We start from the raw sequence: 18,205 nt of genomic DNA, 5'->3' as shown, positions 1-18,205 counted from the left end.
TGGAAGGATGGATATCAGTATCATAATTGCCAGCACAGATTTCTCTCAGGGTTTGTTTGCATTTAAGGTCATGCCTCTGGTCAGCTGACCAATCACTGTCTATTCAATGACACATGTAAATTATGTGAATAATGCAGTTTAATCAAATAAACAAACCTGATGCACTTTCATGCTCAACATCACCATGATGAATGGAGTCCATCATATTTTCAACAGCTTGGTGACCATCATGATTCACCAGGTTCTCTGAGACCAGATCACCTTCAGCTTTCACCATACTCTCAACAGCTTGTTCATCCTCTTCACTGTCATTGGGGGTAACAGCTGGTGGCAACCTTGAGAAGGAATACAGCTACATACATAGTTCACACACTTACACTTTTTGTGACCCTGCTCAGCAACTATATCTTCCATAGAAATGATGCCCAATTGTAGCTGCTCAAGGGCAACAGCATGGTCAAGCTTCATACCATTCTGGAGTGTAACCTGTCTCATCTGGAAGGAGTCAAGGTACTGATCCTTGCATTCTTGCTCTGTCAACCCTTGCAAAGAATTGCAACTTGAGCATGGTTGGAGAGGGGGATGTCAAGCTACAGAGCTGGATTCATGGTTCTGAAAACAGTGGTCAGTAAGCAAAAAAAAAAAAGAGGTAGCACTACACACCAGGCACTCCTCACCATCCCTTGACATTGGCTCATGTGTTTCAGAAATCATATCCTGATTTCTGCCTCACACTGATGGAAAGAGCTGAGACAGTAGTATGCAAGATGCAGGAAGTAGGTCTGTACTCACATTTGACTACCCGGTGATGGGCCTTTGCACCACATGAAGGTTGGGCTTTGGTGGGCAAAGTGATGGTAGGATTGACTCTCTTTGACCTCCAGGCACCAACAGGGGGACCAACTTTGAAAGTAATAGCAGGTGACCTAGTTGTCATGACTGTGCACTTGTCCTAGGTCCTCACTCACTCCACATCCCTTTCCACAGGTCATTTGTTCACTTCACACCAACTCCACCTGTCCCCTGACATTTATGAGTCATCTCCACTCCAACTGCTGTCAGACTTGTACTGCTCTCCTACTGGACCATGTGGGCCATTCTCTGAGGAGTCATGTGACTACCCTTCAGACTTCTCACTGACAGTGTGTGATCAGGTACTCTGCAGCATGTGCACCACATGGCCCAGTGCCTGGACTGTTTCCTCTTTGGGATTTTTTGTGTTACCCATTTGTGTGTCCTCTGTCTACCCTTCATTTGTCATCTAGGAAGTTTTACTTGAAATTTTACAAGTCTCTGTGTGTCAGTTCTGATTCCAGTTACCATACCTCTGTAGTAGTATAAAAGCATGTATTGTACTCTGCTGTTCTGCAGTACAAATATTGACTTAGTTCCTACTCCCTCTGTCTCTGTCTTCTGTTTGTTGGAGTTGCCACTGACTGTCCATCTGTACTCTCACCCTGAAATACAAGGGGTGAGATCATGCAAGGGGGTAGTGCATGAGCTAAACCCAATGCTCTCACTCCACTCACCTTTATCTTGGTGGACTTTGTTCCTGCCAACACTCCACCAGTCAGAGTTCAGTTCTTCCTGTCAGACTTGCTTCTGAACCTCTCCCCAGACCTTGCCTAGTGTTGGAGTTGGTTGGAGTAGGCCCAGACTTGACACTAGTCACAGGCATGATGAATTTGACCTGGTGGACATGTAGTCAAACTGTGGGCCAGTGGAACTGTGGAACATGTAGTCACCACACACTCTTTGCTGATGTGAAATCAAGCAAGATGGAAAGGAAAAGACATTCAGGTAAGGAATGACTGGGTAAGGAAAGACTGGGTTCAGGCCAAACATTGGTTAGTGGACAATTTATGATCTTGCACAAAGGGTTACACACCTGATTTGAAGTGAGTGAAGAAAAGAAGGCAAGGAAGAAGAGAAAACAGAGGATGAAACATTCACTACTGAGCTATTTATTTGGTCCAGGAAGAAGCCTACACACCTAATTCACACTAGCACCCTCACTTCCTTCTAGCTTGCACAATCCTATTGAGAAGGGTCAATTGAATGGAAATCCAGCATTCAGGGCAGAGGAAAAATGTGGCATGTCAACCAATAGAGTAGGACTGTCATTGTCATTGTGAGCAGAAAATATAATAAAAACAAAAAGTTGATGTCAAACCTACAGACAGGGTGATATATTCTTTTGACAAATAACCATGGTAGGTGTCAGTGAACAGTTGATAATAATACAGGTACCTTGGAATACAGATGAGATCACTACAAGAAATTAGGTTCAGGGAGCATTGACATTAAACCGTATTTTGACATCTATTTCATAATGTTTGTAGATTCAACAAAAAGATTTAAACATACTTCCTTGGACAACAGTACCAGATGGAGTGGGTAGGGAATGAGACAAGTGCCAATGAACAAAATAATGTATACCTGGTAACTAGAGCAGGTATATTCTCAGATCCAACAAACAGAGACCACTACACATACCTGATGATAACAGTGAACAAAGTTGACAACAATACAGGTACTTTGGACTACATACAACACAGAGTTGGTGAGGAATGGAAGGAGATCATTACCAGAAACTTGGTTCTGGGAGCATTGACATCAAACTTTATTTCTGCAGTGATTAACAGGTGCTAGAAAATGAGATGGGTACCTAGGGATTATGAGAGGCTGACTGCATTTGTAAATCAATGTAAACAGACCACATGCCATACCTGATAACAGCAGTAACTGTAGATCACGAGTATGTAATAATACCATAGCTCAGACTATGATAGCAATTGGCCAAGTGAAGAATGAGGTGAGCATCAACTAACAAGATGATTTACACCTAGATATTAGAGAGGGTGATCAGATTCATAAATCTAACAAAAAGAGACTGACACATACCTGATAGTGATGATAAGTCAACCCAACACCTGATGATGATAGATGTACCTCTGACTGCAATACAACAAGGAGTGGGTGAGTGAGGAATGAGGCGAGCACTGATGGAGGTAATTTATACCTAGATATTAATGAACATGATCAGATTTGTAGGTCCAATGAAATGCAAAGGTAGGACATACCTCATAACAATGATAAGTGAGGATTGACAGTCAATAACTATATATCTACCACAAACTGCAATTCAGCACAGAGTGGGTGGGTGTGGAATGAGGTAAGTGGTTGAGTGGAGATGAACAAGATAACTTATACCTAGATATTAAAGTGCATGATTGGATGTGTAAGTTCAATGAAAAGTGACAGGGGCACATTCCTTATAATAATGATAAGCAGGGATCAACAGCCAATAACAACACACCTACTGCAGACTGCAATAGAGCACGGAGTGGGTGGGTGAGGGATGCAACAAGTACTGACAAATGAAATGATTTAAATCTCATAGCTGATAACAAGAGTTGCAACAAGTACAGATTTGAACAAGATGATTGAAACCTCACACTTGATAATGATAATGAGTCAGGATCAACATCTGCTAACAATGGACATACCTCAGACAGCAATACTAGGCAGAGTGACAGTGACCCAGGAGAGAAACAAGATCAGTGCTAATGAATGAACATAGGTGTTTAGAATCAGCTGGAGGGAATAGTGCTATAAAACATACCTTTTTAAGTGGGAAGGAGAGGATCTGGGGTGAAGGCCAAGACAAACTCCTCAAGGTCTTGAACCCCACTAGCAGCATGGTGGTGCTGGGGCAACCTTAGTGATGCAAAGTCAACAGAGTATGAACTGCAGTGACACAAAGTCAGCTGCAGTTCTGAGTGAGCAGCACAGCCAGCTCAGGTTCAGCCAATCCATCCAAACTTGAAGCATAGAGGCAGCAAGCAGGAAGACAATGACAGGGAGGTGAGAGGATGACAGTTGTTTGTAACAAAGTGCTGAGCTGCTGGGCACTGTGCAGCTGGAACATGGTCCTATGACTTAGGTATTTTTTCCCTGGGAATTCTCCAGGCTATCACATCAAACATCACTATCAATATATGTACATAAGCATAATAGGTAAATCCCTACAAACAAATGAATACTTATGATTTTCTGACCACAACTACTCTTCATCCTTCTACCCTTGCCTTCCTCACTTTGTCACTCAGCACCTCTGCCCTCAAGGTCTCATGTCCCTCCCCACCATGCATGTCTTCTCCCATTGGGTTTGAGTTGGCTTTGTGCTGCTCATCTTGACCTGAAGTTGACTTTGTGTCACTTTAGGTTGCACTCTGTTGACTTTGTGTCACTGAGGTCACCCCAGCACCACCATGCTGCTAGTGGTGTTCAAGACCTTGAGGAGTTCATCTTGCCCTCTACCCCAGATCCTCTCCCACCATTTTCCTTCCATTACTTTCTTGTGTAAGGTGCATGTTCTATACATGCTATTCACCCCATTGTTCACCCCATTGTTCATTTCATGGTTCACCCTGCTGTTCACCCTGTCATTCACCCTGCCATTCTTCCTGGATCATCTTCTACCACTGTTGTGTTCTTATTTTCTTTCATAAATGGTGCATGTCAACTACAGGCCATTCACACCATTGTTTACCAAACCCTTTGCCCTGGACCTTCTCCTACCACTGCTGTACTCTTATATTCTTTTATAAAGGTGCATGTTGTTTATGTGCCATTTTCCCCATCATTCACCCTGCCCTTTATCCTGGACCCTCTCCCACCACCAACATTCATTTGCTTTCTTTCACAAACATGAGTATTTAATTACATGCCTTTCACCCTGTCACCAACTAATCTACACATGATCTGTCCATTATTCCTTGCAGCTCAATTCCAACACATGTGAAAATGTCCTGGGGGACTGCACTTACCCACTTCAAAGTGTTCACCCAGCCCAGTGATGGTATGTTCCTCTACTTTTGTGTTTTCCTGGAGCTTACTTACCATTCACAGCTAAAATTACATCACTGGATGCATGAGTGGTTGCATGCAAGGACTGCTGGGTGATCACATCACCCAATGTGGACTATGTTCTGGAGCTGTACATTTTCAAAGAAATTGATCTTTGTCCATGTGCTGACAGTCAGTTTGGCCTTGTTGATTGCTTCCAATGGCCTCAAACATATGAAAAAAACTATGAATGTGCTGTTTGCATACCTTGAAAAAATATGGTCCCTACTCTCAATATTGCTTGGTTCACTCCAACATCCATGGATTTTGTCCTTCCACTCAGCTCTGTGTATCTGGTGGGAATGCTTGAAGAGGCAAAGGTCAAGGCCTTTGAAGAACTACTTCAGCAACTGTGCAGCCACTATCACCCCCTCCACAATCAACCTGTGGGTTGAGACCTTATGACCCAACTAGTGTGGTCAGTTCAACACAAGGTTTTGCCCTTGTGGCATCACCCCCTTTTATTCCAAGACCTCATCATTTTTGTTGCCCAGCTTCAGTGCAAGCTGCTTGACATTTATGCTTTGCTTGAATACAATGAGATTCTCTCCCTGCTTCTTTCATCTCCCCAGTTGAGCTGGATGGCTCTGGCAACCAAGCAGCATATGAAGCCTTCATCTTGGCTTGCAAATTCTACATCCAAAGTGCATTTGATTATCTTGGGCATCAACCATCCCTCCCCTGCATTGTTACCTTTGTCTAACATCCTCTGCCACATATACTTTTTTGTTCTGTCCAAATTTGTTTAGTATGAGTATGTACCATGTCATAAAGCAGGCTGAATCAATTTGATGATTCAGAATGTTGCCTGTGACTGAACCTTAATCTCATGCTTTGTGCTCACTGCTTTTTTTTTGTTGATAGCAATGTGTTATTCACTGACACTCCCACTGCCAGGCAAGGAATGTTCCCATCCCCCTTCACTGCTATTGATGCTTTATCTGCATCAAGGTCTGCACCATTTAATTCTTTGAGACTTGTTCTGCTTGGTATGTATGACATCTTGATGATGGGGTTCCTGCTCACTGTGATGTTGATAGCAACTTTTGTTTTTAACTGCTCAAGACTTGTGCTCTGGTAAGTAGGATCCTACTTGGCTGTATGTGGTGATCTGATGAATTTTCTGTGTAGTTTTTCCCTTCCAGAGGTTCATCATCTGGTCAAAATCCTCTTGGACTGACACCCCCTACTGACTTTGTGTTGTGCTTTCCACCACCTGTTGACTTTGAGTCCCAGGTGCACTGCCATTGGCTTTGTGTTGCCATTTCCAGAATGATCTGAGATGGCTGTTCACCATCCAAAGCCTCAGAGGCATTGCAATGCTTCACCTTCTATGAGTAATTCTAATATTGTGAGTTGTCCCTGTCTTCAAGCCTCATGTTGTGCTCATCATTTCTCTACAGGCCTCCTCCACTTCATCTGTCCAAGCTGGTCTGGTACCCAGTGTACTCACTGACCATCCTTCATCTTTGTCTGGTAATGAGCCATTGCTTTGTACTTCTGGCCCTTTGGTGCGTGCAATTTCATTATGGTATTCTTCATATCATCTTAGCTCCCCTACAGGTCTTGTTGATGTCATCTGCCTCAACCAACTGGCTGCCTGATGTAGCCACTCCATCATCAAACAATCAAGTGTCACTTGATATACCTGCCCCTTCAGTATGTTCTGATCCTATGTCTAAGAGGTTATACATGTTTATTTTTGGGTAGAATATGACACAGTCATTGTTTTTCCCTCCTCCTCTAGCTTGTCACTGCCACCCTTTTGGTATGAAAGCACTGTACCTCCCTGCACCTCCACCTGTCTTTGTACTTCCAGGCTGCCAATGTCATGCTCAAGATACTGCTGCAATGCCACATTGCCCTCAGCACCAACCTGTTGATGTCTTAAATGCTGTGAATGAGCTTGAACTCAGTGAGGTTGGCTTGCCTTCACATCCAAGTGGTTCACAGAAGCATGAGAACCAATGGTGACAGTGGTCACAAGATATTATTTCAGCACTTCTCAAGCCCTACATGTGCTATCTTGAGGCATCCCAATCCCTCTGCATGGTGGTAGACCCCCCAGTCATCCATTGATGTTGCACTTGCACAGTGTATCAATTCACTGTTTGCTGTCTCTTCTTTGACTATATGTGACCCTTTTGTTGTTTGCTCTTGTGATGCTCATGTATACCCAGGCTTGGAGGACATCAGGATAAGCTACTGTGCATGCACCCCAGCTCCTATATGCCTCATGGGTCATGGGTTATTTGCATCATCTCCTGTGGTACCTACTCTAGCAGTTGACCTTCATGTACTCCAGTGGAGTGTGTAAAGAAGCTCTTTATCCAGCTAACCCCAAACACAACTGCATGGTGTGAAGCACTTGAAAGCTTCCTGGAAGGCCAAGGGTATAGACTGTAGTTCAAGGTATGTTCTTTTCCAAACACCATCACTGGATCTCTGCCTTTGTCTTCACATCCACCCTGTATGCTACTTGTATTGGTATATCATCATGGTTTGAATGTACATGTACCCACACAAATATCTCTGGTGTAATGATGGGTGCTTATTCAAATAATCAGGAAAATCTCCAGTGGCATTTCAGTAATGCTTATCATTGGCATACTGTATTGACAATATATGCAGAGGACCATATTTCTGCTATGGTCTGGTCCTTTTGCCCAAACTCCATGCCACAACAGGATAGCCCCTGGCCAAGTGACTACCTATGTGCTTGCTGTCCTCATTGCTTTGGGGGAGGTGACTTACAGAGCTCTAACCCTCATCAGGATGAGTGAGTCAATGACAAGCTCATTGTTGCTGACTAGATGACTGAGACCCAATAGCTTTGACAGCATTGTCTGCTTAGATGCATGTTTCACTCAGAAGAGAACCAACAAATCTGCCACTGATGACCCTCCCAATCCCACCACCACTGTATTCATCCCTGAGTCAGAGGTGAAGGCCATGGAGGTTTTCATTGAGAAACAGAGATTCCTCCCAACCAGTCAACATCATTCTCAGACTCAAAATCAGCAGGACAGGTTGGAGGATGGAATGAGGGTACCTGCCTCTGTGTTGGATGGGTGTGGAGGTTCTTTCCATGCAGCAGATGAGAAGAGGAAAAAAGCCAGCACACAATTTTTTGCAGATACAGGGCTTACGGCTTTGTCGTGTTGTCATGATCATATCCTCCAGTTGGTTAATATGACATCAGCAGGGGAAAAGCAGCTCTATGCCCTAGTGCTGGTGAAACATCTCTTTGACCATCTCCCTGCCAAGATGACTGTTGGCCTCTTATATGACATTGGTTGTCAATTGGAGCATAGCTGTCAAAAGTGGAAACTCCTTGATGATGCGATACTCTCCAGGTTGAAGTTTGGTATTTCTGTCTTCCATGCTTATGGTTATCAATGGCCATGCCAATTGGTATATCACCCACATAAATGTGTAGGCTTTGGCTTGTCAGATGGTGAGGGGTGTGAGTGACTATGGAGTGCCCTAAAAATGCTTATTCCAATTCTTTGAGTATCTGGGGTAAGCATTGACTCTTCTTCAAATATAATTCCAGTGCTCATTTTACCCTTAGTATCATCAGAGATTATTTGTCCTTGACAATCAAATTCGACACTTGGACAAGAAGTCTTTTGATGCATTTGGCCAGTGGCTGAGCAGGAAATGGTCCCTCTGCAAAAGTAGGAAATTAGTGGCTTTGGAGGCTCTTCATGCTCTGCATGTCAACATGCAGACTCTACAGCATGAGTGGGCTGCACAAGTACATGCACAAACTCAACTTCTACCTCATTAGTCTGTTCCCTTTGTGTGTGTGTGATCATATGACTCACCAACCTGTAAGTCAGTCAAAGAACAAGGGTTCTGAACAGTTGGCACATGTTCTTGCTCTGGAGAAAACAGTTGAGGACTATCAGTGCCATGTGGATCAGTTAGAGAAGGATCTTGTTGATGATCATGTCAATGACATTGTTGACTACAATCTACAACTTGCTGCAGCAAAAGGGTCACTGTCAAAGCCCAGGCCCTCAAGAAGAAAAAGGCTTCATTGGGACTTTCTGCCCAAACTGACCTTCATCTGTTGAGGATCAACAAGTGGCTCCAAACAGAAACAAATGCACAAGCACTTAAGGTTCAGATAAGGGAATGACTTTGTCAGTGCAAGTTTGAGTTCCAGCAACTACAATGGTCATATGGGACCTCTTTCAGTAGTGAGCAAATTTTTATTTCTGGCTGCTATTTTCAATAACATCATGTAGAAAACCATTTACAGTCACATGTGGAGTCATCCATAAATCAATGAGAGCCTACCATCCTGAAACTTGTCACCACATACAATAATCTCTGTGGTGAACTGCAGAGTATGATATGACTGTGTAAAGCACTACCTGGTGCCATCCCTCCCAATCCCATACCTTCTAAAGGTATCTTTCAGCTGGATGTTGATAGTGATATTTGGCAGGATGGTCTTGAGGAGCTTAGTGCTAGCACCCCACATTGGCTTGCTGATGACAGTGTGTGCAAGGGAATTAGGCTGATGTTGGAAGTTGATCACTATAATGAAGAAGAAAGAAGGTTGTCAAGAGAGTGGTCTATCATACAGGAATGGTTTTCCATGGAGTGGCTGAGTGCAAAGTCTGCTCTGGAAAATGTGGCAGGTGAGTGCAAATACCATGTTTATGTCCCATCTCATAGGGAGTTAAGTGAATATTACAAGTATCACCTGCATGCCTACAGGGATTCCATTGTTGCAGTATATGTCAAATGGGAGGCCAAGGTTTGACATATGCCATATGCATGGGCTGCATCTAGGCCATGGGGACCTACAGCAGAAGACATCAGGGAGTGCCTTGCTGCCACACATAATCCTGGTGGAACCCATGCTTCAGAAGATCTAACAGCACCAGTATTAGAAGAGAATGACTCTGATGAAGGGGATGTAATGTCAGAAGGAGGTGATGAGCTGTTGATGGCCATTGAAGAGATGGAACTGGAAGAGGAATGTCCCACTGAGCAAGCAAATGAAGGGGAATTTACAGAAGATGAGGATTGGTTGGAGGACATTGGAACTGGTTATTTGCCCTCATCACCATTGCAGGTGCCATCAAAAAGGTGTAGATACTAGATGCATACCTAAGCTTCATCAATAAATAGTTTGTACCCAGAGAAAAGATATGTGTGAGTGATCTACATTCAATGTTACTCTAAGGCACTCTGTTTTATGGTGACCTGCAATGCCTTTGGCCTCCTGCTGGGTCAAGCATTATAATTGATTAAACTAACAAGAGAATGCACATAGTGCATTGGAAAATCCCCAGAGTGGGTGGGAGAATCCCCAGGACAGAACTTGGAGAATCCCCAGTATAGCTTGGAGAATCCTCAGAGTGGGTGGGAGAATGCCCAGAGCAGGTTGGAGAATGCCCAGAGTGGGTTGGAGAATGCCCAGAGTGGGTTGGAGAATCCCCAGCAGTGCTTGGAGAATCCCCAGAGTGGGTTGCAGAATCCCCAGGACATAGCTTGGAGAATCCCCAGAGTTGGTGAGAGAATCCCCAGCATTGCCAGGAGAGCCCCTAGAGACAGGAGTTGGCTGGGAAATTCCAAGCATTGCCTGGAGGATCTGCTGCATACCTGTGGATCCCCAGAGTGGGTGGGAAAATTCCAATGGCACCTGGACAATCTTTGACTTGTATGCAATGGCCAAGACTGGAGATCACTGAAGACTTGGGAAGCATGGTGAAAGTATATGTCTGCTGTGCCTGGGCAATCACCATCACCAAGTATATTCTACTCCCTCCATCAGATGTCACCAGTCTTTCCTCAGTGGTCTATGGTCATGCTTTTTCACATATTCATGTTGTATATAGTGCTCAGATCAGATTCTGTGGAAATAGGTACTTGGTGTGATACACACTCCTGTCAGCAACATGGAGACTCCAAATCATTTTGATTGAACCTTCATGCTGTGATGGTGGTCTATTTGAACCAGAGGTTCCCATGATCATCTTGGAATAGGTCTGTTTGGGCTCAATGCCCTGGGAACAGGTCCATTCAGGCTGGGGAAACTCCCAGGATGCACTGGGGACAGGTCTATTTAGGCTGGAGAATCCCCCAGGATACCCAGGAAATAGGTCTATTAACCCACTGGGGAAAGCCCCATTTGGACCCCAGGTACTCTGTTATAGATGTAATAATCCTGGAGAAAGTCCATGTCTCACACCTTGCTCTGGAGAATCTCCAGCAGTCACTGGGGATACCCAGGTGGTCAACACCTATTAGGTGGATACATCTATAAGAATATATGAAGCTAATGGGTCCCCTGGGGGGGGGGTGACTGAAGTGATTTTGGTGTGAATATGAGCTGCACTTTTGCAGTTGAGGACCCCTGACACCTAAGGCAGCCATGGGACAGCCCAAAATATATTACAAGGGGGCTGGGATTATGGGACATCCCAGGTCCTGCACACTGCAAATAGCCCTGGGACATGGCCAGATGTCCCTGGGATGACCTGGTCTGAGTGGCTTTTAGCTTGGATGATTTGTAGAAAAACTTCAGCCTAAATGCTTATGAAAATTGGTTACCTGAAGTGGCTTGTCCCATATGCTAGGGCACCCCCCATCCCATTGTTTGAACCACCACATGCATGCATACCACAGATCTTTGTCCACCATCCCAAGTTGCTGTGTGACCTGAACAATCTCCAAGATCTCACCATGCAATTGCATGGATGGGTTAGTATTGGGTACAACAACATTAACAAATGATGAATGGCTGTAGCCAACTGATTTTGATGCATAGTATCACTTGCCACCCAAGATGACATAGTCAAAGAAGGTGGCCTCAGTAGTCAACAGCAAGCTGTTGGGGAGAGCTGGATGTTGACCTCAGCAATGGACTGGAGTAAGTGGAAAGCAGTTGCAAAGGGTCTTTTCAAGTAACCTGTAGGTATCAGACAAAATCATCTTCTTGTGACATTGGGGGCTGAGAGCATATGAGATGCCTGCTGGTTGAGGGATAATCAGCATCTAATGGATCAATAGTGTAAGGAGATACCATCCATGCTGGTGAGCTCAATCTCCTCAGTGAGTAATGCCAGACCTGTTACTGTTCCACATTCATCATTTGAAGCCTTCAACATGATCTGTGTGGCCTGACTGGGGATTGATTCTTCTGGATAAGAACATAGCCTAAATATCTGAGGAATTGTATATTGTGCCATCTAACATCAATTGCAATGAACAGATACAAGTAGATACTTACCAATCTTGCAACTTCAGACATTTGGTGGAACTCCTCAAAGAAAGTTGTCTCAAGTTCACCATTTGCATGGTTATTTGTCCTGAATGACTTGAGAATCTTATTCAGTCACTCAAATAGAAAGGTCCAAAAGTCATGAAGTGGCCCATTCCGCACACAGTCACCTATTTGGGTCACATAGTGGTGATTGGGCTTGATAATGCCTGTACCATATAGCTGATTGATGATTGATATGAATGAATGAATGAAGAGATGAATGGGCCAAATGTACCATGATCAGCTCAGTGCCATACTTGCTGATAAGTTGTTCTGCATGCACAATATCATCATCTGTGAGTTGTCACCTGAGGAGAATGTGGAGTGCAGAACACAGCTTAAGAAAATTATCCAGATCATTGGGGTGGAGAGAGAATTTGCCATCATCTTCATCTGTGAAAGCATTAGCACCCAAGCTCTCTTCTTCATTCACCTGCATAGACAAAGGGTGGGACAGCTGTTCTTTGTTGGTGGCCTTGTGCTTTCCCATGAACTATATGCTTGATCAATACCAACATAGACATTCTATATGAGACAATGTACCCTTGCCTGGGCTGTCTTGGCTTTCTTTGCTGCTGTCATCTTCACCTTTTCTGCCTGCTTGGCAGCTGCAATTTGAAGCTTCTCTTTCTTCTTAGCTTCAGCCACTTCAAGCTTGTCCTGAGCAATCTTCAACTTCATAGTTTCATATGCTCCATCACCCTGTTTCTTTGCCTCCAGAAGAGCCTTTGCATGTTCACCCCTGTGAGTTACATGGGCTTGCTTCTCAGACTCTGCCTTCATTATGGTCTGCACATGGGCATGGAGGGCTTCACTGCTTGCATCTTCAGGTAGGCAGGTGCTCCACAGCTGTAGTATCTGTGACAATGAGTAAAGCTGCTACTTCAAGACCAAGGGATAGGTGTACAACTACTGGGCTATAGACAGTTTCCAAAAGGAGCCACTGATCTGTGGTTAGTGAACCACCAGCTGGAGTTCCAATATCAGTCAGAAACTTTTCACATGACATTGGAACCATGAACTAATTCAAGTGTTACCAGAAGACAGTGATATGGGAATGGACACATACATCAGCCAGCATCTCATGGGATGTTGTAGGTTCATGGTTTGCTCGTAATATCTTCGAACCCATATGTTGCAGAAATGGGTTTTGACAAGTCCTGATCATAACATATCAGCATGAGAGACAGAAGTAGTGGACATACCTAAAAACAAATTGTGCATTGGATCAATGACAATCTGCTTGACTAAGTCAAAGTAGGGTAGCCTTGACAGCTGGGTGAAATGGGTCACAAATTCCTTGATGAAGTTCTTGCAGGCTGTAGGAGTTGGCAAGGATTGATATTCCTCACCAAGCATACATTGCTCAATATTGGTATGTTGTGGAAAGGTTTTGAAAGTGGTTCAACAATAAAACACCCTCTCAGATGTGCAGGAATGCAAACCAGCTCACCTCCTTTTTCAAATGCCCTCAGGGTGTCTTTATTCTCAGCCTTGATCCAACAGGCAGTGCAGAAGTTTGTGTGTGAGTGCAATCCAAACCCACCAATCTTGTGTGCTGCAGGCTTGTCACATATGACTGCAACCAACATGACATGCACCCATTGTCCTTGAGGACATGATTTGGTGGGGACAATGATGCCATCTTTCCACAGTCGAAGTAGGTCAGATACAATTGGGCATAGGTAGCACTGAAGTTGGTCAGGGTTTTGTTCCTTTGGACTGGGTACCAGGCCTGTGCAGAGGAGATTTGAGGTTTGATACTTGACATACTTCAGCATAGTGACATGTCTTAAGCAAAGCAAACATACCTGTACTCCAGTGGTAGATTGCATATGGAGAATGAGATTGGGCATGATGAATGTGATGGTGCTATATTACTGCAAATATAAGAGAACCTATGGCATGTCAGTATGAACATGCCAAAAGACAAATGATAATTGACATACCAGTCCAATCTAAGGTTAATGCCAATCTGAAGCTCACCATCAGGCCCTTTGTGTTCATCTGGACCATTGTTGGAGAAGAAAAGTAGACCATCAGGTCCCTTTAACTGAGTGCGACACATGTCACTGTCAAATATATCTGTGTATACTCCAGGGCAGTGAGGCTTGAGGCACCATTGATCAAGAGTTGCTTCTAGCCCTGGGATTGCAAGAAGCGATGCAATCAGGCTTGGATAGTGGTAGATATGGGTACTTAATGACTGGTTTTCTGTCTGCATGTGCATTGCCACATCTTGTTTCATGCAGGAGGAAAAGGCCAGATTTGCAAGTCATACAGGTCTCCTGCACATGCCATGATCCAGCTGGTGGACACACATTGCAGCAAACCAGATAGACAGGTAGTAGCCTTATGGGCTTGTTGACTCTGAGTGTGTTGTTAACTGATTGAAGTGTGATACATAGGGAGGCCAAGGCAGGTGCGAGAGTGAAAAGGATGAGGGATAAAATTGACAAGAGCACATTGCAGGCAACTCAAAGGAGGTGGTATTGGAGACAGAGCCAAGAAACAATGGCATAGATGGTGATGATATGTGGTGGCAGGGCAGAAACATCACAAGCATTTGGCTCGAGGCTAGAGGGAATCTGAAAGGGGTCAGGATTATCCTCATCATTGTGGCAATAATGAGGACACCCATGTCTGTGATGTCTTCAAAGATTTCCTGCAAATGGTCATCACCATCAGCAACATCATCCAAAAAGCGAGTGCCATCCTCTCAATGGGATTGTTCAAGGTGAATCTTCTCAAGACATTCCATCTTGGAATGTATCTGCTGCATCTCTGGGTCCACCTGTGGCTGGGGAGCCTTGTACACATATTGAGTGGGGCAGCTGTGACTGCAGGGGCTTTGGTCACATCTGGGGAAACCATTGTCTGCTCCAAGCCAAGTATCTGCATGGTGAAAATTAGGGCTGTCAATATCCTGACCTATGGATGTATTGTAGTCCCAGTCTGTGATCTCTTGCTGGAGGGCAGAAGGCAGGTCAGGTGTTCTCAGGCAGTCTTGTAGGAGAATGTGAAGCATTAATAAGAGATTTACTAGCCTCTTGTTATAGACCTACTGGATGACCTTCAATGGTTATTCCTACATTTTCTGCATGCAACAGCATGTACTTGGGTTGTTGATTGCAGAGGCATGCTTGCAACTTGAGTGTCTCAGCTAGTAGGTCAGCTTGCTGGTGGTTGCAGACAAGGTGCTCAGGGAGGAGACATCCATTGCAAGCTTGGGAGTTGCAATAGCACCCAGAAAATTGTGCCATCTTGATGAGTGCAATACATGTAGGTGTGGTTGAGGTGCATTAGAGGTGTGGTAGGTGTCCTTGAGGCCCACATTAAGATCAAGGTCATGTGTTCACAAACTGTATGAGAAGACATCATGTTACAGGGAATAATTCATTACAGAATGAATTCTGGGGCTGACTATAGCTCAGATGAGCAAGCTTCCTTGCCTGTGAGGCCCAATGAACTCTCGACATTTTAACTTGGCAAGCTAGGTAGCAATAATCAATTAGTTTTTGAGCATATTTTCAAGAGCAATGCTGGTAGCATACAGAATTCATGAGAACCATTGTTTGCAGCTCTTCCTCTGACTCTGTTTCATCAGGATCAGATGATGGCACTTGTTCCAAAGTTGGGCAAGGTGGAGTTGGCTGGATGACATCTTCATTGAATATTTCAAGGGTCTGCAGTAAAAAACATGTTAGGATGCTCATCACAGGCAATATTATAGCTATTACTTACAATAGAACCTGGTTCCCTTTGTTCAAATGACATGCACATAGCCTTTATGTTGCATGAAATAGTGACTTTAACCACAGTACTGGGCACAGATGTCTGGGTCATCATTGGTGGTTATGGACTTAGAGAGAAAAACAGAAAAAAGCAGCAATGTACCTAGGTTAAAAGGCGGAACTCTGCTTTGGGCACAAAACAGAAAGCAGCCATTAGCCTTTGTGGAGAAGCCAAGCATGGAGGAGGTTGGAATATACACCATAGGCAAAGTCAGCCTATCATCAGAGTATGGGAGACATTACAAAGCAGGGTCTACTTATTGTCTGCCTATGTTTGCTCAATGCTTGAGAAACCCTAAGGTCCAAATAACATCTGAATATGTTGTCTGGTAGCAACAGGTCAGAATTTCCTAGCCAATCAGATTTGCCTTTCATCTGCACAGTTTTTCATTTCTGCAGTGACTGTGCTGACCAAGGTCTTGGCAGGGGTGTGGGTGAAGGCCTGGCCTTCAAGTGACTAGCCCAAGAGTGGAGATGGGCAGAGTTGGATGTGTGACACTGGAAAGGAGTGGAGCTGGGCCAGACAGGGTCAGACTAGGGCAGAGCTGGATCATTTTTGCTGTCAGAGAAGGGTGGAGTGCATACAGATGCCAACATTGACCTCAACAACAACATCCTACATGTGAACTTGGTATCATTGATGTCATGCCTGAGGTTTCAGTCATCCAGAATACTTTTCCCACAAGCAGTTTGCAGAAGCAACAAAAGCAATGGCAGTTGTCAAGACCAGGCCTACTCTGACCAACTCTGACACTGGACAAGGTCTGGGGAGAGGTGCAGAAGCAAGTCTGAAACAGATGAAGAGAACTCCAACTAGTGGATGGTCAGCAGGGAAAAAGTCCATTGAAGACTGAGGTGGAAAAGGGAGAGGGCATTGGGTTTAGCTTGTGTGCTACCCCCTTGCATGATCTCAGCCCTCAAATTTCAGAGGTAGAGACCAGACAGAAGATGGAGAGAGAAGGAGTAGGAACTTAGTTGATATTCATACTGAAGAATGGTGAAGTACTATACATGCTTTTATACCACTATGGAGGTACAGTAACTGGAATCAGAACTAACATACAGAGACTTTTAAATTTGCAAGTAAAACTTCCTGGACAACAGATGAAGGGAAGATGGAGAACATATGATGCATAACAAAGAACAAGCCAAAAAGGAAACAGTCTAGGCACCATACCATGAGGTGTGCATGCTGTCAAGGAGAAGTCCAAAGGGAGGTCATGTGACCTTTTGGAAAACAGTCCATGTGGACTGATGGTAAGCTGGTGCCAAGTCCAACAGTAGTCAGGGCAGAGAAGGCTCATAAATGATAGAGGGCAGGTGGAGTTGATGCAGAGTGAGTGAATGAATGGCAGAGCAGGGTGCAGAGTGAGCAGGGACTTAGAACAAATCCATGGTTGTGACAGTGCCCCCCACTTAGGTCCTGAACCCCTGAAGCCCACATGTACAGAATGAGATCAACATGAGTTGATCATTTGAAATTGTTTTGATGCCTTGAGGACAACAGTTTTATCTGCAGTGGAGCTCTGTTGGAGTTCAAAGAACTGCTTAAAAACATGTGTGAGAGTACTGAACCTTCATATCCCTTCCCCCATCATCATGTCTTCCCAGCACCAGAGAAAAACCCTCCAGCCAACCCCTGGCCACATCTGCAACTATTCCCAAGTTGTTGATGAAGAACTGGTTGTCCTTACTGATGACTCTGCTGAAGAAGGTGCACTGATGAGAGGAGACTGAGTGGAGAGAAAGGGAACATGAGGCAGAGTGCAAGGCCAAGCACAAGGAGGCCAAGAGGGTCCCTGGGACCTCTATGGTGGTTACTGTGACCAGGAGAGCCCCATGCACCCACTACATAGTGGGTCAGATGGCAGGCCAGTGTGAACTGGGGCACAGGAAGACCAGGGCCTGCATGCCCTGCCAAAATAAGAAAAAGGTATGTAGTTGGACATGGGAGGAAGCAGTGGTGGGGCCATTGTGGAAGAGAGTGAGTACAGTGAGCTCCTGAGGGGAGAAGAAGAAACTGTGAGGGAAGGCAAAGACAAAGGTGTTGGAGCCAGAGGAGGTAGGAAGACAACAAGCAGGAGGCAAGTGAAGAGGAGGAGGAACTGATAACACTGCATGAGGGTCCCTCAGGGGCAGGGGGGCCTTTGCAGTGAGCAGAGTGGCAGTGGCAGTGGCAGCTGCAGGCCATGGAGAGGTAGGAAAAAGCACA

The 18,205-nt window shown here is 44.7% G+C and overlaps 2 protein-coding genes across 2 annotated transcripts; both read right to left on the bottom strand.

Moving 5' to 3' along the window:
- Nucleotides 1-89: 89 nt before the first annotated feature.
- On the bottom strand, nt 90-937 carry F5J12DRAFT_786309 (uncharacterized protein; the record flags this gene model as incomplete). The annotated part of the gene is made up of 5 exons (XM_051743408.1): nt 90-99; nt 157-324; nt 378-559; nt 664-682; nt 793-937. Coding segments are annotated over 5 exons (524 nt in total), but the record flags the coding sequence as incomplete, so codon positions are not given.
- Nucleotides 938-2,271: 1,334 nt separating this feature from the next.
- On the bottom strand, nt 2,272-3,703 carry F5J12DRAFT_786308 (uncharacterized protein; the record flags this gene model as incomplete). Its single annotated transcript, XM_051743407.1, has 9 exons — nt 2,272-2,322; nt 2,368-2,439; nt 2,497-2,601; nt 2,730-2,783; nt 2,905-3,022; nt 3,084-3,128; nt 3,320-3,373; nt 3,510-3,523; nt 3,626-3,703. 9 exons carry the CDS (start codon nt 3,701-3,703, stop codon nt 2,272-2,274), a joined length of 591 nt encoding a protein of 196 aa, XP_051595542.1.
- Nucleotides 3,704-18,205: the final 14,502 nt, after the last annotated feature.

The sequence above is a fragment of the Pisolithus orientalis genome (assembly GCF_024613125.1).
Source record: "Pisolithus orientalis strain OTSU chromosome Unknown F5J12scaffold_53, whole genome shotgun sequence".
NCBI lineage: Eukaryota > Fungi > Basidiomycota > Agaricomycetes > Boletales > Pisolithaceae > Pisolithus > Pisolithus orientalis.
This window is presented reverse-complemented; position numbering and strand designations above follow the sequence as displayed.